Genomic DNA, 17507 nt, shown 5'->3' on the forward strand with positions numbered 1-17507 from the left:
GGCTTTTAATGTGATTGGACTGGGGGGAGTTTAAAGAGCTTAAAGTTCAGCAGAAAACAGACGAGGGGGATTCCTCCTCATGTTAGTACCTCAGAGGCACATACTGGTGAGTATAGATCTTTTTCACAACGTACTGTAGCTATGTATGTGTATTAATAACTGAATAGAATTAACAATGTTGCTTAGTGTTCCTCTAAATGTAATTTGTTTAGGTGTCTAGTGTCTTATTATAATATTGCACATTAGATTGTAAAAAAAAATATTTGAATGTCACTGGGTTTTTACATTCCAGATGTTTGTGCGTGAAAGTACCTCTTTACTGTAGAAGCGAATTAAGATTTTTCTGATACATTATTGGACTAATTTCTAGCATCTGCTGTAATGTAATGTTGCTCAAGACATGTAACTGAAGGAATCCCTTTGATTAATTCTTCTGAAGTCAACATGAGGAGCATAACATTGAATGACGTAGTGCCATAAATTCATATGATAGTGTTACAATTCAGAATAATTATTAATAATGCAGTCCTGCTTTGAGAGCAACAGTAAGCTGTGATTAAACCATCTTTACTGTCTGGGTTGTAACTGGCACTGCTCAATGAAAATGATCACCCTGAATGTTGATTATCTGGTGCAGGAATGTCACCACAAAGCAAATACTTCACACAATGCAGACTCTGAGGAATGCAAAACACACACACGTGCGCATGCACGCACGCACACATACACACACACACACACACTCACACACACTCACACACACACACACATGCATACCTTATCAAAAGAGCTAAGAGAGTTGAATTTAAGACAAATATTAGTTACTGTAATTACATATTGACAGTTGCTATCGCAAATACACAACCTGTAAAAGGAAATGTAGGTACTGTATGTGCAGAGTAAACTAATTGATCAAGATGGTACGTAGTTCTGGAGTTTTGGCAGGTCCACTCTTCAGTCTGTAGAATGTTATCAGGAGCCATGAGATTTTATGCAGTAGCCTTACAGTATATTGCACATTTATACTGTACACAGGTGGTTCAAACAAAGTGCTATGTATATGTGTTTATTGCAGAGCCCATTCAGTCCATAAGACGTACAAGGCCAAGGCTCTGTGAGAGAAGACAGGGGCAGTGGTCATGGTTGTACGACGACCTGGATGATTATTGTGCAGAGAGGTAGGCTTGCTTATAGGCTTAAAAATGATACATCGCACAACAAGAGTTGTATGTCGCTTTGGATAAAGTAAATTAATGGAATGTAATGTAGGTCAAAAAATGAGCGTTCGCTAGCAGCACAGCATTCACGAACAGAGAGAATGGGTAAACTTTCTGGACAGGTCACCGTAATTATATCTTTAAAAATGTATTAGTGTGGTATCTGTTAGTGTGTGGAACAATAGTAATCACCGATTGGTGGGGAACTATTCTCTGCTGCTGGGGGCAGGACTTTGGGTAGGGGTCTGGCAGATACAGATCATTCTCCTCAGTCTGTCCTTCTCCCTTCATTGAATAAATATTGAGTTGATATGAAATTCGCTAGTAGAGTCATTCTACACTACAGAAACGCCCACTTTTGGAAGAGCAACATGTCTTAAAATGTATTTCACTTTCCTACATTTAAACTTAAGTTACAATATTGGTTAACGCTTTGACTTTATGAATCCACATAAATGAGAGCTTAATGGATTATTTTTTTTGTACATTGACTTAAAGAATGCTTGTGCCGTCTTTTTGTCACTGGTGTTACCTTATACATTTAACAATATTAAAGGCTTTTTAGAAATGTTATTTCTCAATCTATTCTACACATATAGTCAGAGGCACAGTAGGATAATGATAATGCAAAAGAATGTAGGAGATTATGCATTTATTTATTTATTTTAATCAGGTTTGTGAAAAGTGTGATTGTGTGACGTTTGCTCATTAGCACCATCTTTGCTATAATAATAACAATATTTGAAGGACAGTCATAAAAATGTAATGATAGTATCCTTAAAATCATAACTCTTGAATGAAGCAAAAGTCAATTGATATGAAATCATTTATATGTCAAATGTGACACTTTTGATTTCATATGACCAAAAAAACACAGTAACACCAGTGACACAATAAAACACCAGTGACACAAAGCACACCAAAGATTGTTTCATTCAATATTAATTACTTATTTAGGATTAGAAATGGTGTATTTAGTACAAAACCAAAAAGATGTGTAGTTTTCACTAAAATCAACATGGATGAGGCAGTCATTGGTGGTCAGGTTCTCTCTGAGATTTTTGTAGTCGTTGTATTGTCTCCGGAACTTGAAGAGCCTGTCTTGGAATTGCACCACAAGTTCATCCTCTTCTATTGGGACATTTTTCTTCACATTTTTCTTCACAAGAGACATCCTCGTCTCTTCACCTGGTTTGGAGTAGTCCACCCTCTCCTGGCACCACTGTGTCAGAGGTACCACCATATTTGTTGATTCGGTGAGCGGATAGGCGGTTTGTTTGCAATCCACACATGCACCATAGGCACATGGCTTGGAGGTGTTGCAAACAATGCTGTCCGACATTTCCTCAGGGTTTTTGGAGTTTGAGATGCCAAGTCTGTACAGTTTATCAGCCATGAACTATAAGTTCTCATGGGTTTTACACTGGCATGTCTCCCGGTCTTTCTCCTTTGATGTAACCACCCAAAATGGTCTCTGTCGGCAGAAGAAAGCATAAGAAATCTGTTGGTGCTCTGCAACAAATTTCTTATGGAGGTTAAACAGGGAATCACAAAGTAGTCTCCTCTATTTCTTAACCTTCCTGAGGGTTAATGTGTTCTTCTTCCCTGTGGTCAGTCTGCTGACATCATCCCTGAAATAGAACTGTCTCACAGTCTTCACAGGCTGCTTCTGTGTTTTGGCCACTTGGTTCGAGACTCCAATGCCCCAATGCTCCAACAGCCAATGCTCTTCTTGCAGTATGTCCTGCATCTGTATTTTTTCATCAGCTTTTCTGACAGTAGCTCTGTAAGATTCTGTTTGGATTTGGTTTCCTTCAATGCCTTATATTTCTGTTTCAGCGCTTTCAAAAGAGCAAAGTGGAACTTCAGAGCTTTTCTGACTGGAGGGTTGACTTGCTGACCTTGTAGGATTTCCTGTGTTTTTGCTCCTGGGCTGTCCAAATTAGCACACTGTAAACGTATGTTACGTTTCTTCAACTTTTCACATTTTTGTTTGCAGACGATGAGCTCATCTTTCAGTTTCTGAATTTCCCTTTGTTTCCTTTGTGCATCTCTCCTACGTACTCTCCTCCCTTGTAGTTGTCTGTAAAACTAAAATATTTGCTTAAAAAAGGTTTCATTTCATTGGTTTCATTTTGGCTCTGTTGTCTATGTTTTATTTACAACAGAATTTTACATTTTGTTTTCACTCATTTCACTCTTGAGTTTGTGTGTGTGTGTGTGTGTGTGTGTGTGTGGGGGGGGGGGGGGTACAGGAGAGAGTAGGAAAGGATGATTAGATTAGATTAGATTAGATTAGATTCAACTTTATTGTCATTGTGCAGAGTACAAGTACAGAGACAACGAAATGCAGTTAGCGTCTAACCAGAAGTGCAAAAAAGCAGAAAGTGCAGTGTGAACAGTATATACAGGTAGTGCAGTATATGAGCAGTATAGTAGTGCAGTGTAAGCAGTATCTGAATTAGTAGTAGCATTATAAGCAGAATAAATAGGATGCAGTATGAACAGTGTAAGCAGCATATGAGCTGTATAGGCAATGCAGTCTAGCAGTATATATGTATTAACAGTAACATTAGAATAAATAGCAGAATAAATATGGAGTGCCGTATGAACAGTATAAACAGGTATGTACAGTATGTACAGTGTATTAACAGTAGTATTAAAAGAAAAATATAAGGATATGTGCATTATGAACAGTATAGACAGATTATGAACAGTATAGACAGATATGTACAGAAGAGCAGTGGTATGGAGTAAGAGCAGTGTGTACAGTGAGAGGATACAGTATGTACAGTTTATAGGAATACTGTAAGAGTAGTGCAATTGTCCGAGGGGGGGGGGGGGTGCAGGTGTTGGTAGGTTGTCACCTAGGTGCAGAATTGGAGTTCAGTAGGGTGACAGCCGCAGGGAAGAAGCTACCTCTGAACCTGCTGGTTCGGGTGTGGAGAGACCTGTAGCGCCTCCCGGAGGGGAGTGGGGTGAACAGTCTATGATTGGGATGAGAAATGTCCTTGACGATGCTGCATGCCTTACGCAAGCATCGTTTGCCCTGGACAGCCTCAATGGAGGGGAGTGAGGAACCGGTGATGCGTTGGGCAGTTTTCACCACCCTCTGCAGTGCTTTCCGGTCAGATGCAGAGCAGTTGCCATACCATACTGTGACACAGTTGGTGAGGATGCTCTCGAAGGTGCAGTGGTAGAAGTTCACCAGGATCTGAGGAGACAGATGGACCTTCTTTAGTCTCCTCAGGAAGAAGAGACGCTGGTGAGCCTTCTTGATCAGGGTAGAGGTGTTGAGGGTCCAGGAGAGATCCTCAGAGATGTGGACACACTTGAAGCTGGTGACTCGCTCCACCTCAGTCCCGTTGATGAGGATGGGGGTGTGTGTGCCAGCTTTTGACTTCCTGAAGTCCATAATGAGCTCTTTGGTCTTCCTGGTGTTGAGAGCCAGGTTGTTGTCATTGCACCACACTGTTAGGTGCTGGACCTCCTCCCTGTAGGCCGACTCATCATTGTTGCTGATGAGACCAATCACCGTTGTGTCGTCTGCAAACTTAACAATGGTGTTTGAGCCATGTACAGGTGTGCAGTCGTAGTTGAAGAGGGAGTAAAGGAGGGGGCTCAGCACACAGCCTTGTGGAACGCCGGTGTTCAGGGTGAGGGTTGAGGAGGTGTGGTTGTGTAGCCTAACAGACTGCGGCCTGCATGAGGAAACATGGATGAGTGAGTGAGGGTGTGTGAGAGGGTATTGCGGTGAATGGGAGACTGGGAAGCAAATATGAATGTGAAAGCAAAATATGTATATAGTGTTTATGTATGTTTGTGTGTGTGTGTGTGTGTGTGTGTGTGTGTGTGTGTGTGTGTGTGTGTGTGTGTGTGTGTGTGTAACAGGCTTAGGGTATAGTATGCTATGCATTGTTATAACTGTTTTCACAGTGGTGTCTCACTGTCAGTTTCGTAACATCTCCAGTTCTGTATCTACCTTGAAATGCTGGGTGATCTATCTGGAGATGATGGGAGGGGGTAAATACTCCTGCATCTTTCCTGGCGGACCCGCCATGCCTTGCGTTGAGCTCTTCTTCTCCCTTTCACTTAGGTCACTTATTTTCTTTCTCTTTTTTGTTTCAATATCTTTGGCATAGCCCTGTTTCCTTTCCTGTAAGTATGCTGCTCTGCGCTCAGGATCTGCATCACTTCTCTGCTTCTCAGCTGCACTCATTTTGGCCATACCTGATAAAAGGAACAATAACAATGACAATAGGAAGTTTATCGACATGAAATGGGTACTAATGAGTTGGGTGAATGGGTACTATTTTATTCATAACAACTTCTTTAAAAGCTTTTACTAAAGCTTATTTACACAAGATAGTCACTGGTGTTACTGGTCGTCACTGGTGTTACCATGAGGAGCAGTAACACCAGTGACAGTTGTCATGAAATATGTATTTTTAAAAATGGCAGCTACAATACCTCAAACCACATAATGCTAATCATGCTAAACTCACTAAAATATGTAATTTAGTCAATTTGTATTTTTTTTTTTTTTTACATTTCCCTTCTTATAAAATAGGTCATACCAGTGACACCAACTAAAAGCCTCGCATGAAATTATGAGATAAATATTTCCATTATATTATTTATAATATATAGTTGGTATTTTTTTTATTTTATGTTATCCACTTCATAAATGTAATAGTGGTGTATACATTATTGCATTTAAAATGGGAGAGAAATATATATAACTCAAAATATGCCCCGAAACCTCCAGACATGACCGTGGGGACTTTTCTTGTACTTGGAATTTCATATAATTGATTAAAAACAAATATTGCCCAATTTATGGCTCAAATAGGTATAATTGTTCAAAGAACATTTTAAATTATTCAGATATATAAATTAAATATGACTACAAAGTCTGTTTAAAGTGTATGCTTTCTGCAAAGGCTGGGGGCAGAAAAGTGGGCGTTTCTGTAGAATGACTCAGTAGCTAAATCTGGTGCAAAGCATCTCCTCTCTCTGAGATTACTGTTTTTGTACATGATCCCTGACAAAAATAAGCGTAATAAACAAAAACTTAACTAAAGTTAAACTAACATTTAGAACACTAATTTATTCCAATCCATACACGAGTTAGAGCAGGTTATGCGTTTGAGTGTGTGATTTTTCACGAGCAGTGGAATCGCGTGTGTACTTTTACTTGGTTTGCCTTGCCCTGTGTGTGTGCAATCTGAGCCATCAGAGTTCATAGTTGTCATAGCAACACCCCTCCCCCTCGGCATGCTCCGAGAGACACTCAGTGCAGCGGACGCATCTGCTTCGGAGCTCCTTGTGCCTGAACTAGGGATGGGCGTATCGATCCTGTGGTATCGATAGATCGATACTCACGCACTACTCATTTGGAATCGATTTCCCTAAAAAAATATCGATATAAACTAAAAAATAATAATTGGGGGTGTATGCATCACTTTCAGCTGTTTTGATTCCTTACTTAAATTACTATGTGCCGGGACACCCCTGTAGGCCTGTACTGGCGGCGTATTGAGCTGGCCCATGTCACGTGACAGGAGACGAGCGAATGAGCGTCAACGTGCGACACAGCCGACAACGACACAGCCAGAGCCCGCTCAGCACGAATGCGAGAGCCGGAGGGAAAAAAAAGATATGGCAGACAAAAAACGAAGCGTGGTGTGGTGTTATTTTTCACCAATCGATAAGTGCAGGCGACGGTTCCAAAACATTGAGCACAACCACACTCTTGCAGCCAGCACCTTTTTGGACATTCGCTTCAGAAACATTGTGTTCTGTGATTCTGCAACTGTGGAAATGATTAAATCAAGGATCATCACAGAGATGCAAGCCCTGGCCTGCGCTGAAACACAGTCAACCAGACATGAAGCCGCTGCGACTGCATCAACTGTGACACAAGTGACACAAGGGTCACCTGCTGAGTGTTCATCATCCAAGGGATTATGGCGGGAGTTTGACAGTCGGGTTAAGGCTTGTCAGAGCAAACGCACAGCAAACACAGATGCATATATTGAAATGAGAAGATACATGGAGGAAAAGGTGATCCCAAGGAGTGAGGACCCTTTGATTTGGTGGGAAAAAAATGAAGCCACATTTCCACTGCTGAACAAAGTTGCGAAAAAATACCTCGGAACTGTTGCAACGTCTGTTCCAGCAGAGAGACTCTTCTCTAAGGCCGGAGAAATAATCAGCCAGAGGCGCAATCGTCTTAAAGCAGAAAATGTGAATATGCTACTTTTTCTGAACAGCAATCTGACACTTCAGTAAAGTGTGACGACATATCTTGAGTGCACTAAAGGTGTGATGGTGTCAGACATTTTTCTAGTTCATTTGAAGTTCATTTTCTCAGGGAACAACTGTCTTTCTTATGCAGGTTTATAGGATAAGGAAATCCTAGTTTATTATGATCTTTATGACCTCTTTTTTTTGCTTCAGTGAAGTGTTACATGTTTACTTTTACAAAGAGGTTCCAAACATAACATTGTTATGATATAGTAGTTGTTTTTGCTTGTTTTGGATTTTTTCCTTTTAGCTTTTTCTACCAAGATTGGTCTTTTTTCTTTTTTTTGAGAAATAAGAAAAGTGAAAATGTGTATGTTTTTGTTCATATTTAATTTATTTCATTCATATTTATGTTATTTATTTTATTTTTTATTTTATTATGCATTGACCATAATAAAGTTTGTTTAAATGGTCTGTAATTGTCTTGTGATTTGTCTTAAATGTAATAATATTTTTACTGACAAAAATTGCCAATAAGTATCGGTATCGGTATCGATATCGATGAAAATGCAAGAAAAAGTATCGGTATCGTATCGAATCCTAAAAGTGTGGTATCGCCCATCCCTAGCCTGAACACGACGAGAAGAGGGGGTGGGCAGTGGGCGACTTTGGAGGCGGGCCGTAGGCTGCCCATCCAATCAGAAATTAGAAACGGTACTGGTAGTTTCTGTGCTATTTTTCCATTGGCTGAACAAAAAAAAAATATTTCTTAACTTTTGATTGGCTGAGCCCACCCCTGCCCATAGCCACCGCCGGCCTTGGTGTATGTTAATGAAGGTCTGTGTCTAAGGAGAGCTCAAATCTGATTGCGTACACACACAGTTTTAACCCTCAATGAACAGATTGGGTTTATTAGCGCCAGGATAAGCTGTTCCATGAGCTGTTATAAGGCTTTGTAAAATTGTTCAATTATGTATTCATCTTAACTACATAATTACATCATTGTGTTGATTAAAAAAGCTCACTTTTACAAATATTGTTTACCATGTAGCCTCTGGTACCTTTTGTGAGATCAAAATAAATATTATTTTCATGTGCTACCATCAATGTTCATTGCTTTATCATTTTCATTCTTATGTAGTATGGACAATGTTTTTTTTTTTGTCTTTAATCCAGGGTTCTTCGTATTATTATATTACATTTATTACTTATTTTATTAATTATTATAATTATTACTTCTTAAGTTGTTGTTAATGTTATCTTGTGCGACTAGTTTCCCTGGCCTTGCAATAAATAGGGTAATCTATGTATCTGGATCAACTGATACGTCTGCCCCGAAGTCCGATAATCATTCTACGGGAGACGTTTCTCTTGTTCCTCTTCATTAATATTTGTGAGTACCTCTTAATTATTGAACACATTTGATTATCGTCAGCAGCAAGCTAACTTGCTGACATTGTCTGTACTGTTTTATCCTCGATAAAGAAAGCTGGTGCTACTGGAAGCATAGCATTCTCCTATCCTATGCAGTCCTGGCTACTAACGACAGAGAGACAGTCGGAGACTTTACCCTGAGTATTTCACTCATTCTGATGGTTCGTCTTGTGGCCATCATTAAGCTAGCCAAATGTCCCTTGCAAAAAATAAATAAACGCACTTGTCAACTACTACTGCTACTCGAGCGGTATATTATTACTACCAAGCGAGCGAAGGCTAAGGGGCCGTTTTTTTTTTTAGCGAGCTACCAAGCTTTAGCTCCAACTCGCGATTTCATTTGGTCCCTTTACTTGCTACGTATCAAACTACTTTGCTAGAGAAATTTGGCAAGTTTGATGCCCGTCAAAGGGGACAACCACCCGAAGAAACATCAGTCAAACTGAGGTCATTTTTATTAGGATACATGTCAAAGTCTGCGACTCTGTCCAAACAGATATTCGTCAGGTAGCTTCACCTTCGCTCTGTTATGGATCGTGCACGGACAGGTACAGGTGCAGTAGGAAATACAATTAGGCTAAGAGTTCATATATGTAAATATTTTCCTCATGTATTGTCAGACATAACATGTCTAGTTCCTCCACGTATGAATATGACTTAAAACTATGTAGGCTAGTCATTCCCTTTTACTATCTGAAGTAGCATTCAGGATTCCTGTCATATCTGGTTTACGGGTATGGACACATGCCAGACATACCTCATTGGCAGGTCTTATCATTAGGATTCAGTCCTTTGTCTTCTAGAACTCAAAGTCTTATAGTAACAGAAGTCACAGTGTAGGCCTAGTGCACTCAAGAGGACCTGGGATTGAATGAGCTGAACCTGAGCCATCTGGAGAGGCAAGTCTGAACATCTTCAGTGGTTGATCAGTTGCACTATGCAATTAATAGTTATCAAACTTATTATAGCTATGATGGTTGGTTTTAAGATTAAATGTCTGTGAGCATGTCCTTTGCTCTCTTGTTTGCTTCCAGTGTTATGGCAAAAAACATAACCCTAACCTTGAATAATAGTATTCAATATTCAATAAATTATAATAATCAGATTTGTTGCTACTGTAACCACTGTACAGGCCTTTGCAACACTGCATTTGTATGTTATGGTTCTTCTTGCTTAAGAGCAAAGAGGATTAGCCAGCTGTAACCATGCGGGCTAGACTAAGCTGTGGGCTGAAGAAGTTGTGAGTGACTGTGCTCCACACCCATAACAGTATAACCACAATATACTGGGTTGTTTATTTATTGTGCACTTGGCTTGCCCTAAATCATGTTTAGCAACCATGTTTTCCCAAAACTCAGTTAATTATCTGCTCCAAATTAAGATTCAAATAAGTCTGCTAGCTATGATGTGATACCTAGAGTTTGAAAACATCTCTTTTGGTTGTTGAGCTACAGTATATGAAATGGATTTACATCCGGTAACAGAATGACTAATTGGGTCCCCTACAGAAATGCATAATTTCTGGGTATGAATGTCATTCTGTACATGATGATGTAGTTAAAATAGGGAAACAAAGGTAGAGGTATACAACTGACACTCTCATTAAGGTAATAATGTATTCTTTTATCAGCTTATAGAAATATAAAAGTGCCTTTAAAACGCTTAATTTCATTTAATGTGAAATCAATGCAATTTGTGGTTTTCAATGTCTTTTTCCTCATTATACCAAAAGAAAATTGCTTACACTTTGGGCAGCAAAAAACTGCTTTGGGAAAAAATAAAATACAATGTGTCAGAAACACACAGAGACCCAATCTGCTCCTAGTTTGCCTCAGAAATAGCCTTTGCAAAATGCAAACATTTTTTATTGTCTGCAACTGGTGTGGGAAGGATCCTAAGAATCTGTCTTAGGGACACCACACTGTATGTGAATGATGAAGATAAATCCCTTAATGTCCTTTTTGTAGAAGTGTGCAACATGTATGTCATCCTTTTCTAGGGAAGTTACTTGCACTCTATAATTGTGTGATTTGCTGGCTTTGCTTTCCCCACTGTACTGAATGATAAATGAAGTCTCCATTTATTGGAGCATGAGATGAGGATGTTGATGTAGTGGTTTGTAACTACAACTGTATGATTTCCCACTTAAAGGGTTCTCCCACAGGAACAGTCGAAGTACCCTTTTAGGTTCTGTACAACCTGTACAATAAGTGAATGTAGCCAATTCAATTTCAATAATTCTGTTACCGATTTGATTTGGTCATTCTGTTACTGATTTGGTAACAGAATGACCAGTTTTACTCACGTATTAATTAATTAACTAAATCAATATCAAAAACACTACAAATATTTGGTAAATAATTATATCTACCTATACTTTTGTTAACTTTCATTATCTTCGCTCCTCATGAGGCAGAGATTTGAAAATATCTTAATAATTATTATCATAAAGATAATCTTAATAATTACCTTGGTAACAGAATGACCTGGAGACTGGGCAATGGTTTTTAATCTTACAGAAGCCAAACCATTTCCTAAAAACGAAATATACACTCTTTCTGGTAGATGTTTTCCTAGATGCTTTTCCATATGTTTGACCAGAAGTCAAAGCCTTTGCTTATCCCTATTTTTATGATGGAAGATGGTTGAGAAATGGATTTCTGACTTAATTTCCCAAAAATGTATGCTCTGATGAATTTCACGGCTTTTGCACGGAACTGTCCTTATCTAAAGCATGCCTCTGGTTGCCTCTGAAAACAAGAACTGCCTTCTTTACCAAATTTGAACATGAACCAGACAGAGCTAAATCTGTGCTTGAATCTCAACCATGAACCTCTAACCTAGAGCCTAGAGGACCATTTGGAATTTGATGTTTTTAACCATGATTTTACACAGACGGTAAAGGCTATTTTTTGTTTTCTTTCCAGAGAAAGTCTGTGTGTTTTAGCTGAGTCAGAGAGAGCTTGAAAAGGCTACTGTTATAACTGTGGAGTGTGGACAGACAGTCAACATGGTCATTGGACAGTCTTTGTCCAGGCGCTCAGCAGCTGCCCTGTGGGCCGGATGGAGACTAACCCCACACTACTCTGCCCTACCACTCAGTCGTGCCCCTCTGAACAGCCAGCCTTCTCATTCAGCCAGACCCCCCTCTCTGAGAACCCAAGCTGCTCTCTTTCACCAAAGCACAGCCACAGCCAGCCCTGACCTAAACAAGCCCACATCAGGCAAGAAGTATTCCTTCCATAGTCTCTATTGCCTAGAGGTTTGCATCAGGCTTTCTTTACTGGATATTTATGTAACAAATGGCTTAGAATGTGAAGTTCTCTGTGTATTTCTAGGGGTAGGCCAGTTGACAATGGAAGACAACAACAGAAGAATACATGTCAGAATGTATCACTTTGATAATCATATTAATCTCCTTTCTCTTGTGTGTTGCAGTGTTGACCTCCAGTCTGGAGGGGGAGCTGTTAGGAATGGGTATGTGGTCCCTAGGTCTGGGGGCGGTGGGGGCAGCCATCGCAGGTATTATCTTGGCCAACACTGATCTGTGTCTGAACAAAGCTGGCCAAGCGTCGCTTGAATACCTGGAGGATGCAGACCTCCGCTCCACAGAAGATGGTGAGAATTCACCACTATTCCAATTCCAGCCAATGACCATCAACAGCAGTCCATGTGTTCACAGACATGTGTTTGTAATGTAGGCTGTATTTGCATTTAGTCAGAACTCGTAGCAGCCAATGAAAAGTCAATACTGTTATAAGGTTAACTCATGTTATAGTACAGAACTGAGTGAGGGTAAATTCTCCTGTGTAGATATCCTGTGGTATTTCCCACACATATCAGAGGCTTAATGCAAAGATAACCTCAACTTAAACCTCCTGTTATTAGTTTTTTCTTGCTAAGAACATTCTGGTATGTTTGTGCACTGTGCTCCCATGAATAGGTTGTTGTTACACCTTTCCTGTTATATGGCCATTCTGTCAGGTTTTGAATTAGTTGACATTATGCTATAATAAAGAGTATTTTTAGTTATTACATCACTGATCAGATATTGTTCAAATGTACTTTCTCATGGAATCCACTCTATCTAGGGAAACAATTAATAATAGAACACATTGCAGTAAAGTTTTTAAGACTAAGATTTGCCTTTGGTAATGGCTGTCCGCTGTGTTTCCTGCAGATGAGAAGACCATCAAAGCCAAGACCATATGGGAGAAGAATGGAGCAGTGGTTATGGTCGTACGACGGCCTGGATGATTTTTGTGCAGAGAGGTGAAGTGATCACAGTGCCTCAATGTTTATAGACAGAGCATCAGTGTTTCAGGCTATCCAGTATTTTCTTAAACAAAGTGGGAATAGTGTGTGTTTGTTCTCTCTCTCTCCCTCTGTAGGAGGCCTCTGAGCTGTCCTCTCTGAAGCCCCAGTTGGAGGAGTTGGGGGTCCCTCTGGTTGCCGTGGTGAAGGAGAACATCGGCACGGAAATCCAGGACTTCAGACCGCACTTCGCTGGGGACATATATGTAGACGAGAAGGTTAGCAACGTCAGTCTACTTTGGAAAACCCATACAACTAGAGAAGGTATAGAATAATATACAGTGCCCTGCGTCAGTAATGGGACAGTGAAGCATTTTTTCTTCTTTTGCTCTGATGTTAAAGTAGATATTCTCAGCTTTTACTTGATGGTATTTGTGTACATGTTGGTTTCACCATTCAGAAATGTCAACACTTTTTATGCATAGTCCCCCTGTTTCCCAAAAGTGATGGGACAGATTTATCAAATATCTAAATTAAGCACTCATGTTTAGTATTTGGTCGACAATCCTATGTCTTTACACTTTTTGGCCCTGAAAAACTCCCTAATTGCTATTGCAATATGTTTTGGGTCATTCTCTTACTGTATGATGAAGGGCCAACCAATGAATTTGGAGGCATTTGCTTGTACTTGAGCAGACAAGATGTTTCTGTGCACTACATTCTTCTGCTGCCATCAGCAGTTATCATCAATTAAGACAAGTTAGCAAGTTCTAGTGGCAGCTACACATGCCCAAACCATAACACCCCCTCCACCATGTTTCTTGGATGAGGTGGTATGCTGTAAATCTTTGGGCAGATCCCTTTTTCTCCAAACCTTCCACTTGTAATGACTCTGGTAAATGATAATATTAATCTTATCTGTGCACAAGATAAGACCTTTTCCCAGACCTCTGCAGGCTTTTTAGGTAGAAAACTGACCATCCTTACGGCTGGTGACGGTAGACTGACACATTCACAGCTACCTCCTGGAGAGTAGGACAGTTGTTTTGGGGTTTTTCTTAATTATAGTGAGCATTCTTCGGTCATCCACTGTAGAAGTCTGCCCTGGCCTATCAGACGGTTTGCAGTGTTACCAGTGCTTTTTTTTTCATTTTAAATGATGTTCCAAACCTTTGATTTAGGCAAGCCTAATGTTTTGGCTATGTTTCTGATAGTTATTTTCATCCTAATAATGGCTTCTTCCACATTCACCGCTATGATCCTCATGTTGACAGACACCTATAGCAGACTCCAAAGGCAATTGCAACGCCTAGAATCAATACTAGACATTGACAGCTCTCTTATGCACAGATTATGTGACAGAACACACCTGATTTACCAGAAACACCTGTCAAGCCAATTGTCCCATTACTTTTTGGTACCCTGAAATAAGGGGACTATGCATAAACAGTGTCGTAATTTCTGAATGGTGTAACCAATGTGTACGCAAATACCATCAAATAGAAGCTGAGAATAATAAATAATGCTTCACTGTCCCATTACTTAGGCAGGGCACTGTACAATAGAATTTGCCAGAGCCCTCTGTTTAATAAATTTCAAATAAATGTTTGTAAAACATCTGTAAATGTAATAGAAAGCTCTGGAATGTACAGAAAACGGACTATTCAATCATTATCATTATTATCTGTTACATTTCTACAATAACCTAAACATTTGACCATACAGCTCTTTCAATGACAATCCTTTTATTTTCAGATATTTCTACTATGATTTCTTCTATGATTTTCAGCAATGTGAAAATGAAACATCTTCCACCTTGTTACTCCCTTGCAGCACCACTTCTATGGCCCCCTGCAGAGGAAGATGGGGGCGCTGGGCTTCATCCGTCTAGGGGTGTGGCAGAACTTCATGCGGGCTTGGAGGTCTGGTTACCAGGGCAACATGGAAGGGGAGGGCTTCATCCTGGGCGGAGTGTTTGTCATCGGAGCAGGAAATCAGGTCGATTATTATTTACTTCAATGCTTACTGAAAAGTACAGATGTAGTAACATGTGAAAGTAATTATACAACACTTATTTATAATGTGGTCCTTGGTGGGCGACCAACAGGACACACAGGAAATACATACAGTGCCTTCAGTAAGTATTCACCCCCATGGACTTTTTCCAAATTTTGTTGTTATAACCTGATTTTCAGATAGATTTAATCGATTTTTTTTTTATCACTGATCTACACAAAATACCCTATAATATCAATATTTGAAATGTTAACAAATATTTTTGGAAATATGTTTAGCTAATTTTAGGAGCGTCACAGCAATGGGGGTGAATACTTATTGACTCAAGACATTTCAGCTTTTAATTTTTTATTAATTAGTAAACAATTTTAATTAAGTAAACAATATTTTCCGTATTATAGGATATTTTGTGTTGATCAGTGACAAAAAACATCAATTAAATCTATTTTAAAGTCAGGTTGTAACCTCACAACAAAATGTGGAAAAAGTCCAGGGGGGGTGAATACTTACTGAAGCCACTGTATAACATTCAATAATACATAGAGCAACAGAGAATACACCAGTTCACATTTTGTTCCAGCCTAATTTTGATAATCCTGATTGATCTAAGTTGTTTGTCCAGAAGGAATCATTTGTCTTTTGTTTTGCAGGGGATTGTTCTAGAGCACCGGGAGAAGGAGTTTGGGAATAAAGTGGAAAATGCAGACGTCTTAGAGGCAGTCAAGAAAATCGTGCCAGAGAAATAGAATGTTTTTTTTGTTAGATGACAGATGGTGCTTTTTATTTATTAATTTTGCGTTAGATCAAAACAAAGATGAAGAAGAGTCGAACACAATTACATTTTTATTTCCTAATTTTTGGTTTGTTATTGACAGTTGTGTATGGTTCTAAACATGAAGAAAAGGGCACCTTCTGTAATTGTAATTGCTTTGGTGGACTGATGTTGTCTGACTTGTATCATTTCTGGTCTCTTGTGTGCCCATACTGACTCTGATCTGAACCAATCAGATACAATGTTTAAGCTGAATGAATTCACTGTTGGCTCCGCCCATCATAGAACCTATGAAAGTTGTGAATTCCTCTTCTGCAATAGCAATATGAATAATGTAGTATTTTCAGGCAATACTGGGCAGTATTCTAATCTAAGTATCATAACTTTCATTCAGGTACCTTAAGGCACTAAACTGTGAGAACACTTTAACTAATCCATTGGTAAAGCAGCTTATGAACCTTTTGGTATATCACACTTTTATTTAAGTACTGTAGGTATTGCTGTCAAACTAAACTAATTGAATGCACAGGGATCTAAAACATCTATTTGGTACACAGAAAGTCAGTCCAGTCACCTGGCTATGCTATATGTGTATCTTGTTATACCTAGCACTGTATATCTTACCTGCTCAGGTACTCAGGTTGCCTTCAGCCAGGCAGTTAGTTGTGTGTGTGTGTTGCTAATGACAGCTTGACTCTAAACTCGACAATGAGGGGAGCAGGCTTGATATCCAAACACACACAGGCTCAGCTGCCACTGCAGGCTGGCAGGTGTCCTACATACTTGGAGCAGGTGTGTGTGTGTATGTCGGTGGGGGTGGGGGCGTGGGTGGGGGTGGGTGTGGGTGGGCGTGAGATATATGAATGCCAATATCAATAAACCCTAGACGTCATCACGTCATCACACCATCCTCCTATCGTTGTGTCATGTTGTTTCTGTGTCTAGACTAGCAGGATGGTCTGCATTATCAGCGTTGGCAGGTGAAGGAGGAACTAAGTACTGCACTATTAAAACATATATTGCAAGCAGGGTCTATTAACAATAAGTGCTGGAAAATTGTTTCTAACCCTAACCCTCTCTAAAAATAAACATTGTTGAATAAGTTACATATTAATATATGTTAAGTAAATGAAGAGGTTCATAATAAAATGCTCTTACAATGTGTTCACATAAGTGTATGTGTGTGACAAACACAAAAGCATGAATAGACACAACACCTGAAGTGTCTGAGGTGTATTCAGGAAGCTTAGAACATTGCTTGAATGCTCTAAAAAGAAAACATTGTTGAATGAAGTTACATAGGTATGTGTTGCAGAATTAATATACAGTGCATACGGAAAGTATTCAGACCCCTTCACTTTTTACACATTTTGTTATGTTACAGCCTTATTCTAAAATGGATTAAATTCATTTTTCCCCCCTCATCAATCTACACACAATACCCCATAACGACAAAGCCAAAACAGGTTTTTAGATTTGTTTAATAATTTATTTTATTATTTAAATAGATTATTTATATTTATCCTGAAATTATCACATTTACATAAGTATTTAGACCCTTTACT

At 39.4% G+C, this 17507-nt stretch overlaps 1 protein-coding gene across 1 annotated transcript; it reads left to right on the top strand.

Annotated features, from left to right (window-relative positions):
- The first annotated feature begins 8800 nt into the window (after positions 1-8800).
- On the top strand, positions 8801-16753 carry selenou1a (selenoprotein U 1a). Its single transcript, XM_083695951.1, has 6 exons — positions 8801-8859; positions 12339-12518; positions 13081-13172; positions 13292-13432; positions 14988-15152; positions 15821-16753. The coding sequence occupies exons 2-6, from the start codon at positions 12374-12376 to the stop codon at positions 15914-15916; spliced, it is 639 nt and encodes a 212-aa protein (XP_083552077.1). The 5' UTR covers positions 8801-8859; positions 12339-12373; the 3' UTR covers positions 15917-16753.
- Positions 16754-17507: the final 754 nt, after the last annotated feature.

The sequence above is a fragment of the Argentina silus genome (assembly GCF_951799395.1).
Source record: "Argentina silus genome assembly, chromosome: X".
In the NCBI taxonomy this organism is placed as follows: Eukaryota; Metazoa; Chordata; class Actinopteri; order Argentiniformes; family Argentinidae; genus Argentina; species Argentina silus.